Source organism: Copadichromis virginalis, linkage group LG14 (assembly GCF_057382275.1).
Source record: "Copadichromis virginalis isolate Kocher_CV1m ecotype Utaka linkage group LG14, C_Virginalis_male_GT1.1, whole genome shotgun sequence".
Lineage (NCBI taxonomy): Eukaryota > Metazoa > Chordata > Actinopteri > Cichliformes > Cichlidae > Copadichromis > Copadichromis virginalis.
In genome coordinates, this window is record NC_140631.1 from 17358759 (window position 1) to 17380755 (window position 21997).

The 21997-nt window shown below is 43.6% G+C and overlaps 1 protein-coding gene across 1 annotated transcript in view; it reads right to left on the reverse strand.

Annotated features, from left to right (window-relative positions):
- The window catches only part of lekr1 (Leucine-, glutamate- and lysine-rich protein 1), a 101995-nt gene extending 89448 nt beyond the window's left edge, over window positions 1–12547 (reverse strand). Inside the window, exons 1-2 of the mRNA XM_085429622.1 lie at window positions 12374–12547; window positions 8052–8134 (exon numbers count right to left, since the gene is read on the reverse strand). Coding sequence (XP_085285748.1) covers window positions 8052–8134; window positions 12374–12377 — 87 coding nt within the window. The 5' untranslated portion in view covers window positions 12378–12547. The remainder of the gene's footprint in view (window positions 1–8051; window positions 8135–12373) is intronic.
- Window positions 12548–21997: the final 9450 nt, after the last annotated feature.

The following is a 21997-nucleotide window of genomic DNA, read 5'->3' on the forward strand; positions in this document are numbered from 1 at the left end:
ACAAACTAAGATTTATTTTTAGAATTAATATTTTGTTTCTAAGTGGAATTGACAATTTAGTCTGTTTTGTTTGTTCTATTTTGAAACTTAAACACTTTAGCGGCTGCCTTTTGTGTAGTTTGCAATATTTGCCTTTATTTATCTGAAAAAGTCTCATGTTCCTTAAGTACATCTACCCTGTTGAACTTATTATGGGAAATAAATATTTAAATAAAAACAAACTGCTGATTATTTCACATTTTACTTGTGAGCAACGGCGCATTTAAATCTCACAAATATAGTTATTTGGCTTATATCATGATAGATATCGTTATCGCCTGAAATGAAAAAAACGTATCGTGATATGAAAAAATCTTATATCACCCAGCTCTAGAGGCAACCTGTCTCTAAACAGCAACAATGTGTCTCAGAGTGATTGCAATCACTCTCAGACAGATTTGTGAAGGTTTGCAAATAATTGCTTTAAATTTAAAAACACAGACAGATTGCCAACATGTTGTAATCGATCTGAGTCAGTCTGCGATGAAGAGAGGAACTCATCTACGACACATTTCTTTGCAACAGGGACTCAAGTCAACTGGCTACCAAATAGTTGCATTCTAGTTATATTTCTATATAATAGTAAGGTTGCTGAGCACCTATGTCATTATAGAGTTAAGCTGCCATCCTGCAGCAATGATGCCACTATTTGCGGGGGACTTTCTGAATTTCTATTTCAAATCAGGTTCCAGCTGGACTTTTGTAAATAATTCGATGAGGGTTAATCATTTGGAAGAAATGGACATGTCTTATTGAGATAGAGAAATCAATTAATGTATCAGGCAATTAGACTCCAAGCGGTGATAGGATTTAGGACAGGACTTCCCAGGGTCTAGACGCTGGTGGCAGGGAAGATGTGAAGGACAGAACACCCAGGAAAGCAGGGAGATTTGTGATTGCAATTGTTCTTTATATAAATTTCTGTGTGTGCAAGCAGCAACATGTTTGCATTTTTCCCAACTTATATACAGGCATCACAGTAATAAGTTGGCAAAAACACTTCATAGGTAAGCGTCACAAAATCCATTGCACACAGTGACACTAATTTTGGCCTTGCTGTGATCTCCAGCCACTGTTTGTTCAGTGCGACTGTGGCATAACCATTTTGCTATATAAATGCATGATTATATGCATTTATATAGCATATAATCATTGTTTTCCTCTATCATAGTTTATAGTGTCAGCCTCAAGCACTCATTTAAAGAACTGCACAGTAAGGCGTGGTAGTTTGCTTATTTGTTTTTTACTTTTTTGGTTGTTTTTTTAATTTGCAAAAAATATAATTTTGGTCAGAAATGTATATATCTTATGACAGACTAAAAGGATGATACCATTGCATTTTAGAGTTTTACCATCTGAGTCCTCAAATTGAATAATGTTTTCACTGGTACCTGTAGAAACATGCCAGCAGTCTGATCATCAGCTTAGACAGTTAGGTGTGAATTGATTTTCAATTCTATGACCAGCAATGGAAAAAGGGGGCAGTGTTATCTGCTCCATGAATAATGATTACTGATGTGTCCTTGAGAAAGACAAAGAACGAGACTGAAGGGAAGTGTGACTGCTTTCACATGACACAGGGTGAAACTGCAAAGCAGCAGCATGCGTTCTCAGCATGTTTGAGTGAAAGTACAAATACCAAATTTTAGTTTCTCTTGAAAAAAAACTGCCAACCGCAGAGACATAAATCGGTTAACAAAGGTTCTGCTTTGTTTAAAGGATGGCTGGTACTGTTGCCTTGGTATTCAATGAGGCTCACTAAAATAATCAATACAGAGGAAAGCACAAAGTTAAAAGAATGAACAGCTTAAATAAAAAATAATAAAATAAGAGAGCAGGAGAAAGCCTACATGTGCATGAAAACTGTATTGATAGTTGGTGATGTTGCACTATGTCCTGTCCTGAAATGTGAGGCTTTTTGTTAATGACTGTGATCCTGTGGCTGCAGTTAATCACCTGCATCCCTCACAATAAACATACTGTTGGCATGAAAGTTAAGTGAAAGTATTTGTTTCAGTGCCTGAGTGCGTGGGTGAGAGGCATGACGTAGGTGTGTGTGTGTGTGTTTGTAAAACAGCAGCCCACCATTAAAGCTCACAGCCAGCCCTCTCCCAGCACACCAGGATTAACAGCACTTAAATGTTCCTGTTAGTACACCACCTCCTCTTTGCCTCCCACGCCAACCAGTACACATGGTGCTGCCCACAGCTTTGCTCATGCAACACACACGACCTCTGTGGTTTTTGTGCTCTTCGCTCGACCCTGGCTGCCTAAGCCTCCAATAAATGGTACTGAAGTGCACCCATCGGAGGGTGTGCGGGGTGGGGGGCTAAGCCCAGAATGTCCTCTATTTCACAGATCTATTAGAATCTGAGTACATGACAGAGGCAGGAACACAGGAAAGGAGGAAGACAGACCCTGACTAAATCAAAGGGGCAAAAATGAGTCTCCTTCTCCAGTCATGCATTAGATTATGTTAATGCCCCTTTCTTTCAGGCCTTTGCTCCATGTCTGGTTATCACATGCCCCCTGTGACAAATCATACACAGAAGGACAGAAATGGATGGTAGGTACCTGCCACAGAAATCAATAACAGAACGGATTCCCATTTGACTCTCAGCAAGCAGAGAGATAGACGGGGGATGTGAATGAATGAAGGTGTTTATGGGAGTCTGCTGGGGGAGACTATGGGACCTTTTTATGAACTCGGGGATGGAACGGCCACCATTACATTAAACCAGGGAGTGTATTGTTCTAAGCCATAGCATATTCCAGTAATTACTAGACAGCAGCAGACAGAGGAAGTGCAACAGCAAAGAAGAAGCAAAGCAACAGCAGAGAGAAGTGCACACACACAGGGACTTTTTACTACTTTGCGCTTGCCACACTGGATCAGCCTACATAAATGGGTCATAAATGACAAATGTAACATACTGAAAGATAATCCAGATTTATTGCAACAAGAGTGTGAGATAATAAGAAAAACAAACAGGGATGAAGCATATCATATGGCACCTTTTAAGTTTTAGTGTGTGTTTAAAGTTTCATATTAAAAACAACATTAACAAAAATAGTCCACATCCCCAAATATGAAACTGCACTGTTAAGTTTAATGTGGAAGTATTACCTAAAAAAACTGAGTGTCTCAGTTATTTCAGAGAGAAAGAGCAGAGGCGCAACATCCCACGTACCCCACCATCACCTAACTAAACCGTTCGCATGATGAGTCACATCAGAATCTGTTTGATGAAGTGATAATTAATGCATTCAATGGATACAAATGCAAATGGGAAAAAGAAAAACCTTATATGCCAGGAATACAGTTTTTGTCACGGTTTGCCGGGGCAAGCCGTGTGGACCCAGGACCCAGGATCATGACAGTACCCACCCCTCAAAGGCTGGCCCCAGACAGCCCAACAAGAAACAAAACAGCCAGAAAAAACAGAAAACAACCCGACCAGGGCGGGCGGCGGGGGCCCAGGAAGGAGGGCTCGAAGCAAAACAAAACCGGAGCACCAGAAGGCCAAAAGACAAAAACAAAAAACGAGTCCAAAACCAAAAGAAACGAAGCACACCAGAACACAGGAAAAAACAGAGTCCAAAACAGAAGAGTTCAGGGGGCCGACAGCACAGGAGTCCAAAACAGTTCAGGGGGCCGGCCAGGGGGCCGACAGCACAGGAGTCCAAAACAGTTCAGGGGGCCGACCGTGCGGACGGCAACGGCGGCGACGTGGACACAGTTCGGGGGGGCCGGCCGTGCGGAAGGCAACGGCGGCCATTCAGGCGATGGCGGTCCGGGGGCTGGCCGTGCGGAAGGCAACGGCGGCCACTCAGGCGATGGCGGTCCGGGGGCCGGCCGTGCAGAAGGCAATGGCGGCCACTCAGGCGAAGAGGGTCCGGGGGCCGGCCGTGCGGAAGGCAACGGCGGCGACGAGGGAGACGACGGAGCAGTTCAGGGGGCCGACCGCGTGGAAGGCAACGGCGGCGACTCAGGCGATGGCGATCCGGACCAGGTGAGGCAGCAGAGGCCGGACTAGGCGAAGCACAGGCTGAAGCCGGACCAGGCGAAGCACAGGCTGAAGCCGGACCAGGCGAAGCACAGGCAGAGGCCGGACCAGGCGAAGCACAGGCAGAGGCCGGACCAGGCGAGGCTGAAGGCTCTGAGGCTGGACCAGGCGAGGCGCTACAGGCGGCACTGGAGCTACTGGGGCCTGCGCTACAGGCGGCACTGGAGCTACTGGGGCCTGCGCTACAGGCGGCACTGGAGCTACTGGGGCCTGCGCTACAGGCGGCACTGGAGACTGAACTGAGGGTGGCACTGGAGACTGAACTGAGGGTGGCACTGGAGACTGAACTGAAGGGGACACTGGAGACTGAACCGAAGGGGACACTGGAGACTGAACCGAAGGGGACACTGGAGACTGAACTGAAGGAGGCACAGGAGACTGAGCTGAGAGGAGCACTGGCTGCGGGGGAGCTAACCGAGCTGAGAGTGGCTGCGGGGGAGCTAACCGAGCTGAGAGTGGCTGCGGGGGAGCTAACCGAGCTGAGAGTGGCTGCGGGGGAGCTAACTTAGCTGCCGGTAGCTGCACAGGCGATAAGCAGCTCGCGTTGACATCCGCCACACAAAACGCAGCCCCTGAATGAACAGTCATGCAGTCCGAAAATGAAAAAGAGTCCTCACTCACCACAGCCGGTGATTTAGAAGCCCGAACGTCCGGCTGTGGGGTGGCGCGCTTGCGGCGCGATCGGCGTTTCCTCCCCGCAGACGGCTCCGACGGGCCGGGCAAGATCAGATCCGGCGAGTCGGGCAGCGAGGCAGGAGTGGCTGAGAGAAGGTGCGGTGTGAGCCGGAGAAAAGCCTGCATGGTCGGAGGAAGCGACTGCAGAAGCCATGGCAGGCCAGAAAAGAGCCGTTGTAGCCGACTTTCCACGGCACGACGAAGCTCCTCTGGAGGGTTCTCCAGCCATAGCCCGAGGAGAATCTCCACATTGTACGCAATGTCGTCCTGGAGCTCCTCGGACGGATTCACTGCCGCTGGGTCCATGGTGGCTGGTTCGTACTGTCACGGTTTGCCGGGGCAAGCCGTGTGGAATATGAAATAGGACCCAAAATGCGGCAGCTCTGGTGCAGATGAGTGTTTATTTACAGGGGTGTGAGTACAAACAGCGGTGGCGACAAAACATGAAACCGGAAACCTAAACTGGATAAACTAATAAGACAAACCAGAATGAGGATGCAGGGAGGTCCGGAGAAATACATACAGGGAGAGCGAGGGGAAACAACACAGACGAACCAGCGATTACCAAGACAGAAAATACAACTTAAATACACTCAGAGAACACAGGGAGATTACACACAGGTGGGAGACACAGCTGGGAGTGATTAACATGACGAGACCAGGGAGGCAAACTGAAAACACTCACATAAGACGCAGACCTTCACAATAAAACAGGAACACACGGGGGGGAACAGGGTAAACACCAATTAGAGAACAGAACCAAAATCGCGAAGAGAAAACACAAAACGCTGGGTCAAAAGGACCCAGGATCATGACAGTTTTAATCAAAATCATGATAGTGTCTTAAGATTATACACCCAACCCTAGGCAGCGAAAGCAAGGGTATAGTACACACGCAGACAGGCAAAGACAAGGGTGTATTGTCAAGCTCCATAGCCTTTTGAGATCTACAGATACAGAAAGACAGTTTCAAAGGTCCCCATCATTATTAACCACCTGCTGGCTGTAAGGATACTAACGATACTATTGTCACTGGAAAATTTGGCTTCATACAAGACTTGCCTCATGGTGTTCAAGGTTCAAGGTTCTTTATTCATCACATGCATAGTTATACAAGTATAACACACAGTGAAATGTTTGGTTTTGGGCCCGGATGGCTTGGGGATAGAAGCCCCTCTTGAGTCTCTCTGTCCTTGCCCGGATGATGCGGAACCTTCTACCAGATTGCAGAAGTTGGAACAGTTTGTTGCCAGGATGGGACGGGTCCTTCAGTATCTGCGCTGCTCTACAGTAGTCCGGCATCTCCTGGTGTAGGTGTCCTGAAGCAGGGGGAGAGCAATCCTGCAGCAGCGTTCTGCTGTATGGATCAATCTCTGAAGGGCTTTTTGGTCCTTAACACAGCTGTTCCCAAACCAGGATGTGATGTTCTGTGTGAGGATGCTCTCCACAGCGCCTCTATAGAAAATCCTGAGGATCTCTGGAGAGACCCTGAACTTCCTCAGTTGTCGTAGGTAGTACAGGCGCTGCCTAGCCTTTTTGGTCTGGACCTGAATGTGGGCAGCCCATGTCAGGTCTGAGGAGATGTGGACATCAAGATACTTGAAGGACTGCACCCTCTCCACTGGAGCTCCATTGATGATGATGGGCTTGTAGTCTCTGTGCTGACTCCTTCTGAAGTCCACCACCAGCTCCTTGGTCTTGCCAACGTTCAGCTGGAGGTGGTTGTCCTGGCATCATGATGCCAGATTCTTCACTTCATCCATGTAGGCCGCCTCATCGTTGTCGGAGATGGCGCCCAACACCACTGTGTCGTCAGCAAACTTCACAATGGTGTTGGAGCCATGGGTGGCCACACAGTCTGAAGTGTAGAGGGAGTAGAGCAGTGGCGAGAGGACACATCCCTGTGATGCTCCTGTGTTGATGGTAATGCTGTTAGAGACGCATCGACCCACAAGGTCCCCTTCTAGATAAGGCACAAGTACAGGCCTGTCTTAAGTTTGCCAGTGAACATCTAAATGATGAGGTTATAGGATCAGAAAAGGATTGGGAGAAAGAAGAGAAATCCTGAGTGTGACCAAAAGAACACCATCCCCACAGTCAAGCACGGAGGTGGAAACGTTATGCTTTGAGGCTGTTTTTCTGCTACGGGTACAGGATGACCTCCCTGCATCTGGGCCAATGGATGGGGCCGTGTACATAAAATCTTGGTTGAAATCCTCCTTCCCTCAACCAAAACATTGAAGACATGTCGTGGAGTCGTGGATGTGTCTTCCGGTATGACAATGATCTGAGGCAACAAAGGAGTGGCTAAAGAAGAAGCACATCAAGGTCATGGAGTGGCCTAGCAGTCTCCAGACCTCAATCCTATAGAAAATCTGTGGAAGGAGCTGAAGTTTCGAGTTGCCAAGCAGTAGCCAAGAAACCTAAAATCCCTCCTGAGACATGTGCAAACCTGGTGACCAACAACAAGGAAAATCTTACCACTGTGCTTGCCAACAAGGGTTTCTCCATCAAGTACTAAGTTTTTTTTTACTTGGGTATCAAATACACTTTTCTCTAAATGACATGCTAATCACTTTATAACTTTGATGTTTGGGTTTTTTTCCAAATCTTTGTTTGATATTCTGTCTCTCTCCATTAAAATGAAAGTGCCATAGAATTTAGAAACTCTTGATTTCTTTGGAAGAGATTTCTTTCATTTCTTTCCCCTGCAGAATTCACAAATTCAGCAGCGGGTCAAATAATTATTTCCCCCACTGTAATGTGATTCGTGGTTAAAAAGGAAAAACAAGCAAGATTCCCTGATCATTAATATTCATACCATATGGCATATCATATGGGAAAATGCAACCGCTACCTCACATTGACACGGAGACAAAGCAACACGCTGCCGTTGCCGTGTTACTGAGAGCGAGCTTTACGTTAAAACAGATGGAAGATTACAAGAGGAAGCATTGTTCCATTTCTTATTCAAATTATATGGATTAGTGCAGCATATGGAGTGGGTGCAGCGACGAAGCACACCTCACATTGCAACAAATGTAATTTCAACACATTTACATTTTTGAGTTGTAAAAAGAAGCACGTTTGTTAACAACATATGTGGTTTCAAGATGGTGTTTCATTAACATGGTGCTTTAAAAGGTACAGTACGGTCCAAACACATGTATAGAATGAAAATGACTTAATTTTGCTTTGTTAAGACTAGAATCTATGTGTTCAGATATAATTCTAACCAAAATAATCAGGAACTTTCAAAGTAGTGCTAACCTTTTGAATCTCTTCAGGCAAAGGGTAGATCAGAGGACTGTGAAGGTCCGCGCTTATGTCTTTCTCCTCCACCTCCTGGTCTCCTAGAAACAAGCAGAATTAGCTTAGTTAGTCTTTCACTTTCAAGAGAATAAAGTAATCAAACCATTTATATAACATCGGATAGATGGCATTTTGAAATTGCTTCTTTTGACCAGCCGTCCAAAATAATCAATGCAAGCTGAGATTCAACAGAGAACAGCAGCAAATTGGTACATAAGAATACATTTCTGAATGACTAATAGATTTTAAAAATTGTTTGTGAGCAATTTTGTTGGTCAGGTAAAGCTTTTAATGGAAAGATAGTTTTTTGGAGTTTTTTTTATGGGGCTATTGCAGGCAAAGTGAAAAGAAAGTACACCTTCTTTCACTTCTGTTTTTTATGTATTGGGGCATAAAAATCAGGTCTTAAAATTAGGTGAGTACAACCTCAGATGAACAATTAACTGAAGCAATGTTATACAGAAAAGTGGACCAAAATTTCTGCACAAAGCTGTGAGAAAGTGAGAAAATCATACAGAAAAAAAGTATTTTAAGGTATTGCTGATAAAAGTGGTTCTAAAAGTCACTGAATCATGGGGTGTAGTTAGTTTTTCATACACTGCTTCTGCATTTTGGCTGCTGTTTTCAGCATAAAAGTGGGTGGTACTTTTAAACTGATGAATAGCACTTTGCCTCTAAGGTTAATGTAAGGGCAAATCCCTTAGCGTGATGTCCACCATATTAAACCCATTTGTGGTACACTCTATTCAGTAGATTAATCAGTTCAGATTACAGCATTAAGCTAAGAGACCGTAGCAGCTTTTTGCTGCTGGAGGTATTTTGACTTCACAGCCAAACACTTGCCTGTCCTCGACTGCAAACTGTTTCAATTTTCAAGCCTGGGGACTTTGCAAAAAAGCAAGGCTCTAATAACTTTCTGTGCTGTGTGTCATGGTTTATTAAGGATGAAGGTGATATATAGGTGTAATGCAAGAGAACAATTATTTGTCTGCCTTGTGCTCTCAGTTTGTGTAATTGCTACAGTCCCAGATAAGGTCTTTTCCCTGAGATAAAGTCAGTCATGCGGGAATGGATGCAGAAGGTCGCATGAGGAGAACAGCAACACAAGCGTAACCAGGCCTCTGTCTATGTGCGAGTGCACGCTTTTAGGGCATTTATCTATCGGCTTGCCATTAGTGAGGGGAACGGAACACACCAATCCAACACTTGACCTCAAATTAGATACCTCTGGCTAACTCAGACCCAGAGGTCACTCCCATCAGATGACCTGCTATGTGCCACACATTAAATGCACTTTGCGGGTCATTGGCAGATATTGAATGAGAAGACGTATGGGAAAACGTACAGCACAGACACAAAGGATTTGGCCAGCAGCACAATGCAAACAGACAGACAAACATCAACAACTGCAAGTAATCCATGAAGTCATGCAAAGACAGGCAGTTTGGCCCCAATGCACCCGCTAAAACCTTCAAGAATTCGCATGTAAACAAGCACGAGTACTCCCTCTGTGTCTTTCACACTCTCACGGCAATGCAGACACATAAACCCAATCCAATCAAAGACCAGGCTTCATGCTCACGCACGCTAATATCCTGATTGCCCCCCTACTGGCTTTAGGCTTTGCATTTAAAACACAGCAGAGATCCTCAATCACTGGCTCACACAACACAGATAAATTAGTGACGCCCTGTGACAGCATTAAGCCAGCCTACCCTTTTTCGTGGACACAGATATAAAAGGCCGATTTTGCATGACAACCGTTCCCCTGTGACATTTTGCCTGCTTTAGCCCTGATTGGACTATTAATCAATCTAATGTGAGAGAGGCAAGCTGTTCATAAACTCATCTATTCAGCACGGGTGTAAGCCTTGAATCGTGAGAGGAAACATACACAACAACACAAAAAGTCAACAGGGCTCACAGGGGGCTTAAATAACACAAAGATAAGCATCGAAGGCCATTAAAAAAAAGGATTTTACTGCGAAAGAAAATTTGCCTTCAGCCATCATCATCATGAAGGATGCACAGTCAGATTATATAACTGTGTTTTAATAATCCACCAAGACTACTGTCTGCTTAAGAAGTATAGCAGCATGAAGTCTGTAATAGTTGTACAATATACAGGGAGTGCAGAATTATTAGGCAAGTTGTATTTTTGAGGAATAATTTTATTATTGAACAACAACCATGTTCTCAATGAACCCAAAAAACTCATTAATATCAAAGCTGAATGTTTTTGGAAGTAGTTTTTAGTTTGTTCTTAGTTTTAGCTATTTTAGGGGGATATCTGTGTGTGCAGGTGACTATTACTGTGCATAATTATTAGGCAACTTAACAAAAAACAATATATACCCATTTCAATTATTTATTTTTACCAGTGAAACCAATATAACATCTCCACATTCACAAATATACATTTCTGACATTCAAAAACAAAACAAAAACAAATCAGCGACCAATATAGCCACCTTTCTTTGCAAGGACACTCAAAAGCCTGCCATCCATGGATTCTGTCAGTGTTTTGATCTGTTCACCATCAACATTGCGTGCAGCAGCAACCACAGCCTCCCAGACACTGTTCAGAGAGGTGTACTGTTTTCCTTCCTTGTAAATCTCACATTTGATGATGGACCACATGATGGGGTTCAGATCAGGTGAACAAGGTGGCCATGTCATTAGTTTTTCTTCTTTTATACCCTTTCTTGCCAGCCACGCTGTGGAGTACTTGGACGCGTGTGATGGAGCATTGTCCTGCATGAAAATCATGTTTTTCTTGAAGGATGCAGACTTCTTCCTGTGCCACTGCTTGAAGAAGGTGTCTTCCAGAAACTGGCAGTAGGACTGGGAGTTGAGCTTGACTCCATCCTCAACCCGAAAAGGCCCCACAAGCTCATCTTTGATGATACCAGCCCAAACCAGTACTCCACCTCCACCTTGCTGGCGTCTGAGTGGGACTGGAGCTCTCTGCCCTTTACCAATCCAGCCACGGGCCCATCCATCTGGCCCATCAAGACTCACTCTCATTTCATCAGTCCATAAAACCTTAGAAAAACCAGTCTTGAGATATTTCTTGGCCCAGTCTTGACGTTTCAGCTTGTGTGTCTTGTTCAGTGGTGGTCGTCTTTCAGCCTTTCTTACCTTGCCCATGTCTCTGAGTATTGCACACCTTGTGCTTTTGGGCACTCCAGTGATGTTGCAGCTCTGAAATATGGCCAAACTGGTGGCAAGTGGCATCTTGGCAACTGCACGCTTGACTTTTCTCAGTTCATGGGCAGTTATTTTGCGCTTTGGTTTTTCCACATGCTTCTTGCGACCCTGTTGACTATTTTGAATGAAACGCTTGATTGTTCGATGATCACGCTTCAGAAGCTTTGCAATTTTGAGACTGCTGCATCCCTCTGTAAGATATCTCACTATTTTTGACTTTTCTGAGCCTGTCAAGTCCTTCTTTTGACCCATTTTGCCAAAGGAAAGGACGTTGCCTAATAATTATGCACACCTGATATAGGGTGTTGATGTCATTAGACCACACCCCTTCTCATTACAGAGATGCACATCACCTAATATGCTTAATTGGTAGTAGGCTTTGGAGCCTATACAGCTTGGAGTAAGACAACATGCATGAAGAGGATGATGTGGACAAAATACTCATTTGCCTAATAATTCTGCACTCCCTGTATGACAAATATATGCCCGTACTGTCTGGTAAATAAATACAGCGTCAAACTGCATGTGTACATGATTGAAAAACATCCAAATCTGCAGAGGTGTGAGAAGGTTTTGAATGAGATTTCAGAGGTTTTCATAGACCTAAAACTTTCTGCAGCTTTCCCACGACCACCCTCCAAAACACAACACCATGTTGTATTCCTGCAGCAGCTGGCGCGAAGAAACGTCTATAATATAATGAATCTGAATAAAATATTAAAAACTGGACAGCACTGAGCATGCATTACCAATGAAGGCAGACACATATCTAAACGCTGGATCAGCTTAGCGATGTGTTTAGCCGCTGTGTACAGAATGCAGCCAGCTACTTTTTAATTTCAGTATGTCACAAAGTGTAATTAAAAACAAAACAAAACATAAGGACACGAGTCAAAGAGAATAACTAACTAAGGCTAATATTAAAAAAAAGAAAAATAAACTCTTAACACTAGAAACAAATCAGTGCGCTTCTTCTTCGGTCTAGTTAACTGGGGTTAAACGAATGTACAGCCTTGTTACTTTTTTATGTGTCGACTATGTAAAGAAGTAAAGAACAAACTGCTACCTACCCATTATCTGGCCTGAAAAATAGGTAAAAATAACAACAAGGCATTAACAAGTTTAACTTGCGCGAGCCACGCGCTGGCTGTTGCTATGGCTACGACGTAACTACACGTAGAACGTCCAAAGATCACCACGACGTTAGCCAGCGCGAGCACCGGATACTTGATTGTCTACCAAAATAAAAGCAGCCACCTTGGAGACCTTTGTTTCATTTGACACGCACTACCACGTTTAAAGCGGTTACTTATTTGTGAAACCGTTTGCTTTGTTGCTATAGCAGCTTTGTTTTAACCTCTTGAGCAACACTTAAGACAACTGCTTATTCCATGTTTTGGGCAGCTGGAGTGTGCTGAAGGCACATAGGGTACTTTAAGTTAGTTTTAACCATAACCATACTTATTATGTATACATGGGTATATTTTGAAATAAAATAATATCAGCATAATACATAAGTTTATTACTAAAGCAAGTATGACTACAATAAAAAAAAAACCACAAATATTAAATGCATAAACAGACCAGCTGTGTCATGTTTCACATGGGCAAGTTTGGCAAAAAAAGAAAAAAAGAAAAGAAGCAAAACTACTGATACTCTGTGTGATTCAATTACAAACTTTAACCTAGTTACCACACGAAGCTGCCTTCACTCATTAGCACCACACAGGAAGGCGACACTGGCGTTGATCCCCTCATGTAGGCCTAATCTGAGACCATAGAAGTAATGGGTCACTTTTAAAGGACATACTTGAGTTGTGTGTAAAACAGCGACACGCACAGTGCCGTGAAGTCACATTATCCGAGCTTTTCCTGCTCGCATGCACAGGTCACACACTCCATGCGCTGTTTGGGATGTGTGCATGTAGTTCATTGCCTCAGAACTAATGCGAAATAGCGGCCAGACATTCCCGCAGGGGGTCGGCTTTTACAGGACACATTGTTTCATAGTAGTAAATGGTTAACAAATGTCATTGGACCTACATTTGCGCCTTATCCTGTGACATCATTGCTGTCATCTTTGTATTTTTCCCCGTGACTGATGGAAAATTGTGAATGCCGTCTTTCCTAATAGAGATTGAGAGCGTGAGGCAGGGTGAGATCTCTGGTCTGATTTTATTTGGGATGCGTGCCGCACTATTTATGGACCCATCAATGAATCGTGCAGACTCAGTCGCTCTGATGCAAATTGCATTCGCCCACTTAAGTCTAGCCTACCTCCCTTCCGTGCCTGTTTATCTGCCTCGGCAGCAGAAAGAAAGTGGGCGGGGGGGCGAGTGGTGATCGTGACAAAAGCGGGAAAGGATGCACTCAAGCAGAGACAATAAACCTCTCACCCTACCGTAACAAAAATGAGGAGACAGAAGACGCACCTCCTCTTTGTCTCTGCTACTGACCAAATCCCCAAATCCCCCCCCCCCCATGGCAAGGGCATGAAAATAAGCACAAGAGCACAAAGTGACCACAGCTGAGTCCTTTGTCACGTCACGAGTTATTGCTTCACGTATATTTAAACTCTGCCATAACTGTCCATCTACAGGAGCTGATCTGCTAATTGAACCCCTAATTTCCTTCGGGATTAATAAAGTATTCTGATTCTGATTCTGAACCCAGCCAAAGTTAACTGGCCAGAGCTGTAATTTATAATATATTAACAATAAGACTAATAATCATTCCCTGTCATAACTGCCTGGCTTACCCTTGAACCGCATTTGAGGCGGTCTCTGTGGCAAATTAACCTACTTCGGTAAGGTGCTTCCAGTGTTTTTAGGGGCTCTGAGCCTGCAGGGACCGGGAGCTTGGCGTCTATTGAGTCTGTTTCCGGCACGCTATGCTGTGTGGGCAAGTGTATAACGAAGCATGCTGAGTGTCTGCTTGCTTGCGTGCGTACGTGTGTGTGTGTGTGTGTGTGTGTGTGCAGTGAGGGAGGAAGGAGAGGGGAGGGGCTACAGGAGAAAGTGCGTGTGTGTGCGTCTATCTGTGCGTGCAAGTAAAGAAGGGAGGAGGGGTGAATATGACCCACTCTTCTTTTTTTGGCACGAAATGACTAATATTGTCACGCCTGACATATTTAGGCTAGGCAGCAACAAATAAATAAATAAATTAAATTAAATGTCGAGGCCAAATACGCAGGTGGAACTCACCAAAAGACCTTGCCAAATGGCCAAATGTGCCACAGACATAACCACAGGCTTTTATTTTCATGTTTTGGGATATAACTTTTGTGAAATAAGCCAAACATTCCCATCCCAGACACTTTTTTCAGTGGATACGTGAGCAGCTTTGTTTGTTTTGGGTTTTTTTTGTTCCTCCTCATCACGCATTGTCAGCTCCGTGCAAACATAAGACATGTCCACCTGTTATCTTGCGTCATTGTGGCTGGCTCTCCTGCCCAGTTTTGTCAACCATCCACTCACTTGTTTCCTCTTTGAGTAAGAGAAGAAACCCCCATGTGTGATTCACGAAAGATCTGCAGAATACTTATTTGTTAACTTTCCCACATAGGAGACCCGGAAAGAAAATCGTAGTTAAAGCCCAGTTTTGATTTAAATAATCTTCCTTTAGCAAGCCCACTCTGAGTGGGCGAACATCATACTAAAACATTACCAAAAAGTAATAGAGAAAACAAATCATCTTCTTTGTTAGATGGGTATAGTTTTGTCTTTGCTGTGGCGTTACTGTAAGCTAAGGCAGTTGATGCTTCCATTGTCAGTCAGAGGCTCACATTTGGTTGACTTGCTGTTTATAACTCAGGTGATATTACATTGTATACCAGTTTCATATTTGGTGATGATGTCCCTTAAAATCCCAAAACCTTGACAGATGCTGGCCCAGATATAGGCCTAGAGTCAGTCTCTCTCTCTCTCTCTCTCTCTCTCTCTCTCACTCACACACACACACACACACACACACACACACACACACACACACACACACACACACACAGTCTTTAAAACTCAGAGAGGTATGTTGAATCAAAGCATGCTCCTTATACTGTTCTGTTGTACAAATCCTTATACCCTATATTTATATATATTTATAGTCTAACATCATGTATATACTGTATATATAGTAATTAGTAATCCATTCCTTATTTATTCCATAATTGACTCCAACATCTTTGCACCCGGCACCATTTGCAATCCATATGAGACATAACGAGTCACCTCCATCTAAATTTAAATGCAGGTATCGCTCTATGTGTCTGTCCATATGGCAAACTGTTCAGGTTCCATGGCTCCCATGTTCCGCTTTGGCGCACGGATATGAACTTTATTAGAAAACTGTCCTTTTTCACTTATTCAAACATTTAAATGACAACACTGTGAACACCTTTTGTGAGAGATTGGCCAAAGGTGAATATCCGTTTACCCATATTTATATTATAGTCACAAGTCACCTAGAGTGAGTTTTTGGCCACTTAGAACAATAAACACTTTTGCTTTCAGATATGGTTCATCACTGGCACACATGCATGAGCATATCTTTGACAAAAATGGCTGAACCTTTTACCCAACTCAACCTGCACGGGTCACGAGGCAGTTTCCTGAAAGTCACAGGAGTCTAATAAAGATGCTTGCAGTACCTCATCCTACCATTTGAAGCCACCAGTGAGAGAAGCAGCTTGGGATATCTTTTAAGGACTACCTCAGCCATTGTTTGCTGTAGACATATCTGTCCAGCTATATATCTACCAGTTTCACTGTGTGTGATTCTGATTTGCCTCTGTGTCTGTCTGTCTTTGGCCCTTCCTGCATGTTTCTCGCTCTTTCTCACCCTAATGGGTTCTCTACTGCTCCCTTTCTGCTTGAATTTCTGGTAGCTTGCCTGTCTTTCTCTCTGTCTTTTTGCTTATTTGTGGATCTATTAAGTGACCGTCTCACTGTATGTGTGTGTGTCTGCGTGTGTGCTGAATGGATTTGCATGCGAGCCAGTAGGGTGACCCTGCTCTCTCACGCCAAGGCTTGTGTGGAACAAATAGGACTGGTCGGATGTCGTGACAGCACTCACATGAGTTTAAATAAGAGCGCCTGTGCTGCAGTCGTGCATGTTTGCGTCTCTGTGTGTGAGTGTGTGTGCGTTGAAGCAAACAGCCAGGCACGCATTTAACCAGAAAAGGCTTTGCTGGGCTTTGTATGTGAGTAGGAGTGAGTGCTTCTGTATATGTGTGTGTGTGTGTGTGTGTGTGTGTGTGTGTGTGTGTGTGTGTGTGTGTGTGTCCAGGGTGGTGCACAGTATCTTGTGAGGTTTGAGGTTTCGTGAGGAGGAAGACAGATATTAACAGTTTAATGAGCTCAGTGGGGTTTGCACAGAGTGACACACGGGCCAAAACACTCCACGGAGTTCCTTTCGGCAGGAACAGGTTCATCCTGTAAGGCCAGCCTGCCTTCTGAATAAATGAACGCCATTGTGGGGTTAAACAGAGTTCACTTTGACATACATCACTGCAATTATAATGACTACTGACCACAATTGTCATTTAAAACACTTAGTCGTGATGCCTGAGATTTAAAATAGACGTGTTATTTTAGAGGGTGCAGGCGGGGGCAGCTAAACACTGGATCTTAATTAAGTTAATTATTTTTGGATTGTTTGCTTAAACAAAAGGTTCGTTTTTACGCCTGTTTCATTTGCTTCCTGCTCCCATTCGGTCATTCAGATTGATATTTCCTTTCATTTTCTTGTGTATTTCCAACAGCTACTGCATATTTTATAACCATCATCTACAGTCTTTAAAAACGCATGTTAAATTGATTTTCTTAATAAGCTTGAAAAGACAAAAGGAAATAAAGTTTATTTTTATAAAAAAAAAAAAAAAAAAAAAAAATTGTCATGTCTGTAGGAGATTATTTTCTGGAGTAGACGTTTCTAGTGAGTGACAATGAACAGAGTGCAATGCAGCGCCCACACCGATACAAACACCATCTATTCTAGTGCACTTAAAAAATAGCCAACCTAAGGTACAGTGGGGCAAAAAAGTATTTAGTCAGCCACCGATTGTGCAAGTTCCCCCACTTAAAATGATGACAGAGGTCAGTAATTTGCACCAGAGGTACACTTCAACTGTGAGAGACAGAATGTGAAAAAAAAAAAAAAATCCATGAATCCACATGGTAGGATTTGTAAAGAATTTATTCGTAAATCAGGGTGGAAAATAAGTATTTGGTCAATAACAAAAATACAACTCAATACTTTGTAACATAACCTTTGTTGGCAATAACAGAGGTCAAACGTTTACTATAGGTCTTTACCAGGTTTGCACACACAGTAGCTGGTATTTTGGCCCATTCCTCCATGCAGATCTTCTCGAGAGCAGTGATGTTTTGGGGCTGTCGCCGAGCAACACGGACTTTCAACTCCCGCCACAGATTTTCTATGGGGTTGAGGCCTGGAGACTGGCTAGGCCACTCCAGGACTTTCAAATGCTTCTTACGGAGCCACTCCTTTGTTGCCCGGGCAGTGTGTTTTGGATCATTGTCATGTTGGAAGACCCAGCCTCGTTTTATCTTCAAAGTTCTCACTGATGGAAGGAGGTTTTGGCTCAAAATCTCTCGATACATGGCCCCATTCATTCTGTCCTTAACACGGATCAGTCGTCCTGTCCCCTTGGCAGAAAAACAGCCCCATAGCATGATGTTTCCACCCCCATGCTTCACAGTAGGTATGGTGTTCTTGGGATGCAACTCAGTATTCTTCGTCCTCCAAACACGACGAGTTGAGTTTATACCAAAAAGTTCTACTTTGGTTTCATCTGACCACATGACATTCTCCCAATCCTCTGCTGTATCATCCATGTGCTCTCTGGCAAACTTCAGACGGGCCTGGACATGCACTGGCTTCAGCAGCGGAACACGTCTGGCACTGCGGGATTTGATTCCCTGCCGTTGTAGTGTGTTACTGATGGTGACCTTTGTTACTTTGGTCCCAGCTCTCTGCAGGTCATTCACCAGGTCCCCCCGTGTGGTTCTGGGATCTTTGCTCACCGTTCTCATGATCATTTTGACCCCACGGGATGAGATCTTGCGTGGAGCCCCAGATCGAGGGAGATTATCAGTGGTCTTGTATGTCTTCCATTTTCTGATGATTGCTCCCACAGTTGATTTTTTCACACCAAGCTGCTTGCCTATTGTAGATTCACTCTTCCCAGTCTGGTGCAGGTCTACAATACTTTTCCTGGTGTCCTTCGAAAGCTCTTTGGTCTTGGCCATGGCGGAGTTTGGAGTCTGACTGTTTGAGGCTGTGGACAGGTGTCTTTTATACAGATGATGAGTTCAAACAGGTGCCATTCATACAGGTAACGAGTGGGGGACAGAAAAGCTTCTTACAGAAGACGTTACAGGTCTGTGAGAGCCAGAGATTTTCCATGTTTAAGGTGACCAAATACTTATTTTCCACCCTGATTTACGAATAAATTCTTTACAAATCCTACCATGTGAATTCATGGATTTTTTTTTCACATTCTGTCTCTCACAGTTGAAGTGTACCTCTGGTGCAAATTACTGACCTCTGTCATCATTTTAAGTGGGGGAACTTGCACAATCGGTGGCTGACTAAATACTTTTTTGCCCCACTGTACATATTTAAGGTGAATGCCATATCTACCTATGACTGCTTACAAGTCTGCAGTGGACATTTTTAAATCTACCACAAGAACGAACCACTGTGCTGACAGTTTTCTTTTGAGGTTGTCGTGTGTGTGTGACATAACTGTTGTTTACCATGCATTGCAGCTGTGGGAAAAGCTCCATATAAATGTGCACTAACGTGCTTTGTGATTACAGTTTTTGCCCGTGTGGTACTGTTACTACTTTAGATTTACAGTGCTGTGAAAAATGCTTATTTTGAAGCTTAACCAAAAATAAGTGTTTCATGTACTGTCAAGTCATTTTTGGGCCAAAGGAGTGGCATAAGGCTATGTTTCATGAAGACATGAGGACAGGCAGCACTCAGATAAGCCACATAAAATGGATGGAAAGATGCATGGATGGAGTGTGCTTTGGCAATGTAAGATTTTATCCCTCTCCTGACCCCCAACTGGTCAGCAGATGGCTGCTCCTCCCTCCCTGAGCCTAATTCTGCTGGAGGTTTTTCCTGTTAAAAGGGAGTTTTTCCTTCCCACTGTTGCCAAATGCGTACTACAAAAGAAGAAGAAGAAGAAGAAAAAAAAAGAAAAAAGGATCAAGGTTAAATCGACCAGCCATACCTTTAAACTAAACCGCTACGAGCCTGTTCAAGTAGTGTGGATTCAGGATTCATCGCTGCAGACCCTGACGTGTGACGACAGATGAAACACGAGGAAGATATGTGTCATAGTTGTAGAACTGGGAGAAGTGTGTGATGAGTGTGGCAGATGGCTCTCGCTTTGGAAAACCCTTTTGCTGCAAGTCACGAAGACGTTTTTTTTGTTTGCGCTGTAGCTGTAAAGGGAGTCCTTGGAGCTCTTTCTCAGCAGCATGGGTAACACCGTGTAACACACATGCACAGCCAGCAACCCTGAGGCGGCTACGATTATGGTCGCCTGAGAAAACAGAGAGCAAGTAGGGGAGATGAGGAGTGTATGCATGTATATGTGGCTGTGAGTGAGCTGGCGGCGAGACACAATTAACACAGATTAGTGAAGACACACTGAGAAGCCGAGTCCGAGCCCTCGGAGCCCAGAGACAATGACCTCTGGGAGAGAGAGGCACTCACACATTACACTACAAATGTGTAGCTATCCTGCTTGAGTTAAATACCATGTTTTTTTGTTTTTTTTTACTACTTAACATTTTAAATGGCTTCTAAATTCCAGTCGGAACAATACATTTTTTTAGTCTGTTGTCACTTGTGTCAGCTCACAAACCCCTGAGGAATACAAAAGTTCAAGTATCAGTGAAGCAACAAAAAGATGTTAGGCCACTGTGATGACTATTTAGATTAACGGAACCTGTCATCCACACACCTAACGTACATTTTAACAGATGGAGTACTGTTTTGACATAAATGTGGTTTTTAAATGAATATGAAGTAAATCTAGTTTGACAGTGAGCCTGCAATAAAAATCAAACTTCACAGATTGAGTTATGTCACAGTTTTCAAATCATAACATCTACAGTGAGCTTCACATTATTATTCTTTATACACAGTTTGAAAAAGCAGAGATCCATTCTTAAGTCATGGGTATGCAAAAGCTAGACAAAAATTCACATCAAATTGTGAATTCCAGCATCTGGTGTTACTTAAACCAAATATGCAACATGTACAGGCAGAAAAGAAAGGGTCCCAAGATGGAGCCCTGAGGGGCACCGGGATGTTCTTTTTCTAGTCAGCAAAGAACAAGGAAAACAACAACGTCTGTTCTACAAAATTACACCTGAATGTTCTATAATATGAACCATTCATTTTGGTTTCTGTCTACTTTATATGTCTATAAATAAATGCACAGCATGAAAAGGAAGTTGTAAAAAACAAAACAAAACATAAATTGACCAATTTTACAACAGGTGAAGCATGTAAAACTACAGATATATTAAAAACACCACCATGTATCCAGATAGATCACTGTGGTTAGTTAACTAGCAATATCTTCTCATAAGGGATCGCCACATAATCAACAAGTTTAAGTTTCTTCAGAATGTTTTTACAAATCCATTAAAGAAAAAAATCTCGTTTATATAACTTTTTAGAACCTTTGCTGCATTACTTGAAATTTAACCCATCTGCCTCTCTTTTCTTTTGCACATTTTTGAGTGGAGTTCAGCTGCAGTAAAAATCAATTAGATCGGGGCTGAAGGGTCACCACGAGTACATTATTGGCAAAAAAATGAAAAACAATCAACACTTTTCCTGATCAACCACCCAAAAGCAACAACTAGCCCGTCTAGTAAGAGATGACTAAGATGGATGGATGGATTGTTACTCTGACTGTCATGATCAGGCTGTGTGGCAGGCAGGAAATAGGACCCAAACGCAAACTCACGGGAAAACAGGACTGAACTCAAAATACAGCTTTATTGCTGACAAAAGATAACAGCAATATAAAATAACATGAAACTAAACTGGGAAGTACTAAGGAACTGACTTACGAGGAAACACACGGAGGCGCACACCGTCATGAGGGAGAACACGACACCAAACTGAGGGAGACGCAGACATAAATACACAGAGGGTTAACGAGGGAAGTGGGAACACACGGGGAACACAGGTGACACTGATAATCATAACAAGACACAGCAGGAGTAAATGCAACACTGACGGGAGACTGTCAAAGTAAAACAGGAAGTACACAGAGGTTCAGACAGGAGGAGAGAGAGCACGGGGAGAACACAGACATAACGGGCTGGGGAAAACATGGAATAAAACACAAGGAGAGACGAGGGCTCACAGATACACAGAGGGGCACACAGGGGGTAAGAGTCACAAGGGGAAAACACATAAGGAACAACGTAACAGAGCAACCCAGGAAGCATGGCCTAAATAAGGAACAAAATACAAAAATACATGAAAACTAAGAATACTGGGCCAACATGGCCCAGAACCATGACACTGACTGAGCTACTGAGATGGGAGAAACTTCAAGGACACCAAACACAGCAGCACTCCACTGGATTTTATGCCAGAGCAGAGTCAGCTTCCCCTTGGAGAAAAGCCAGATT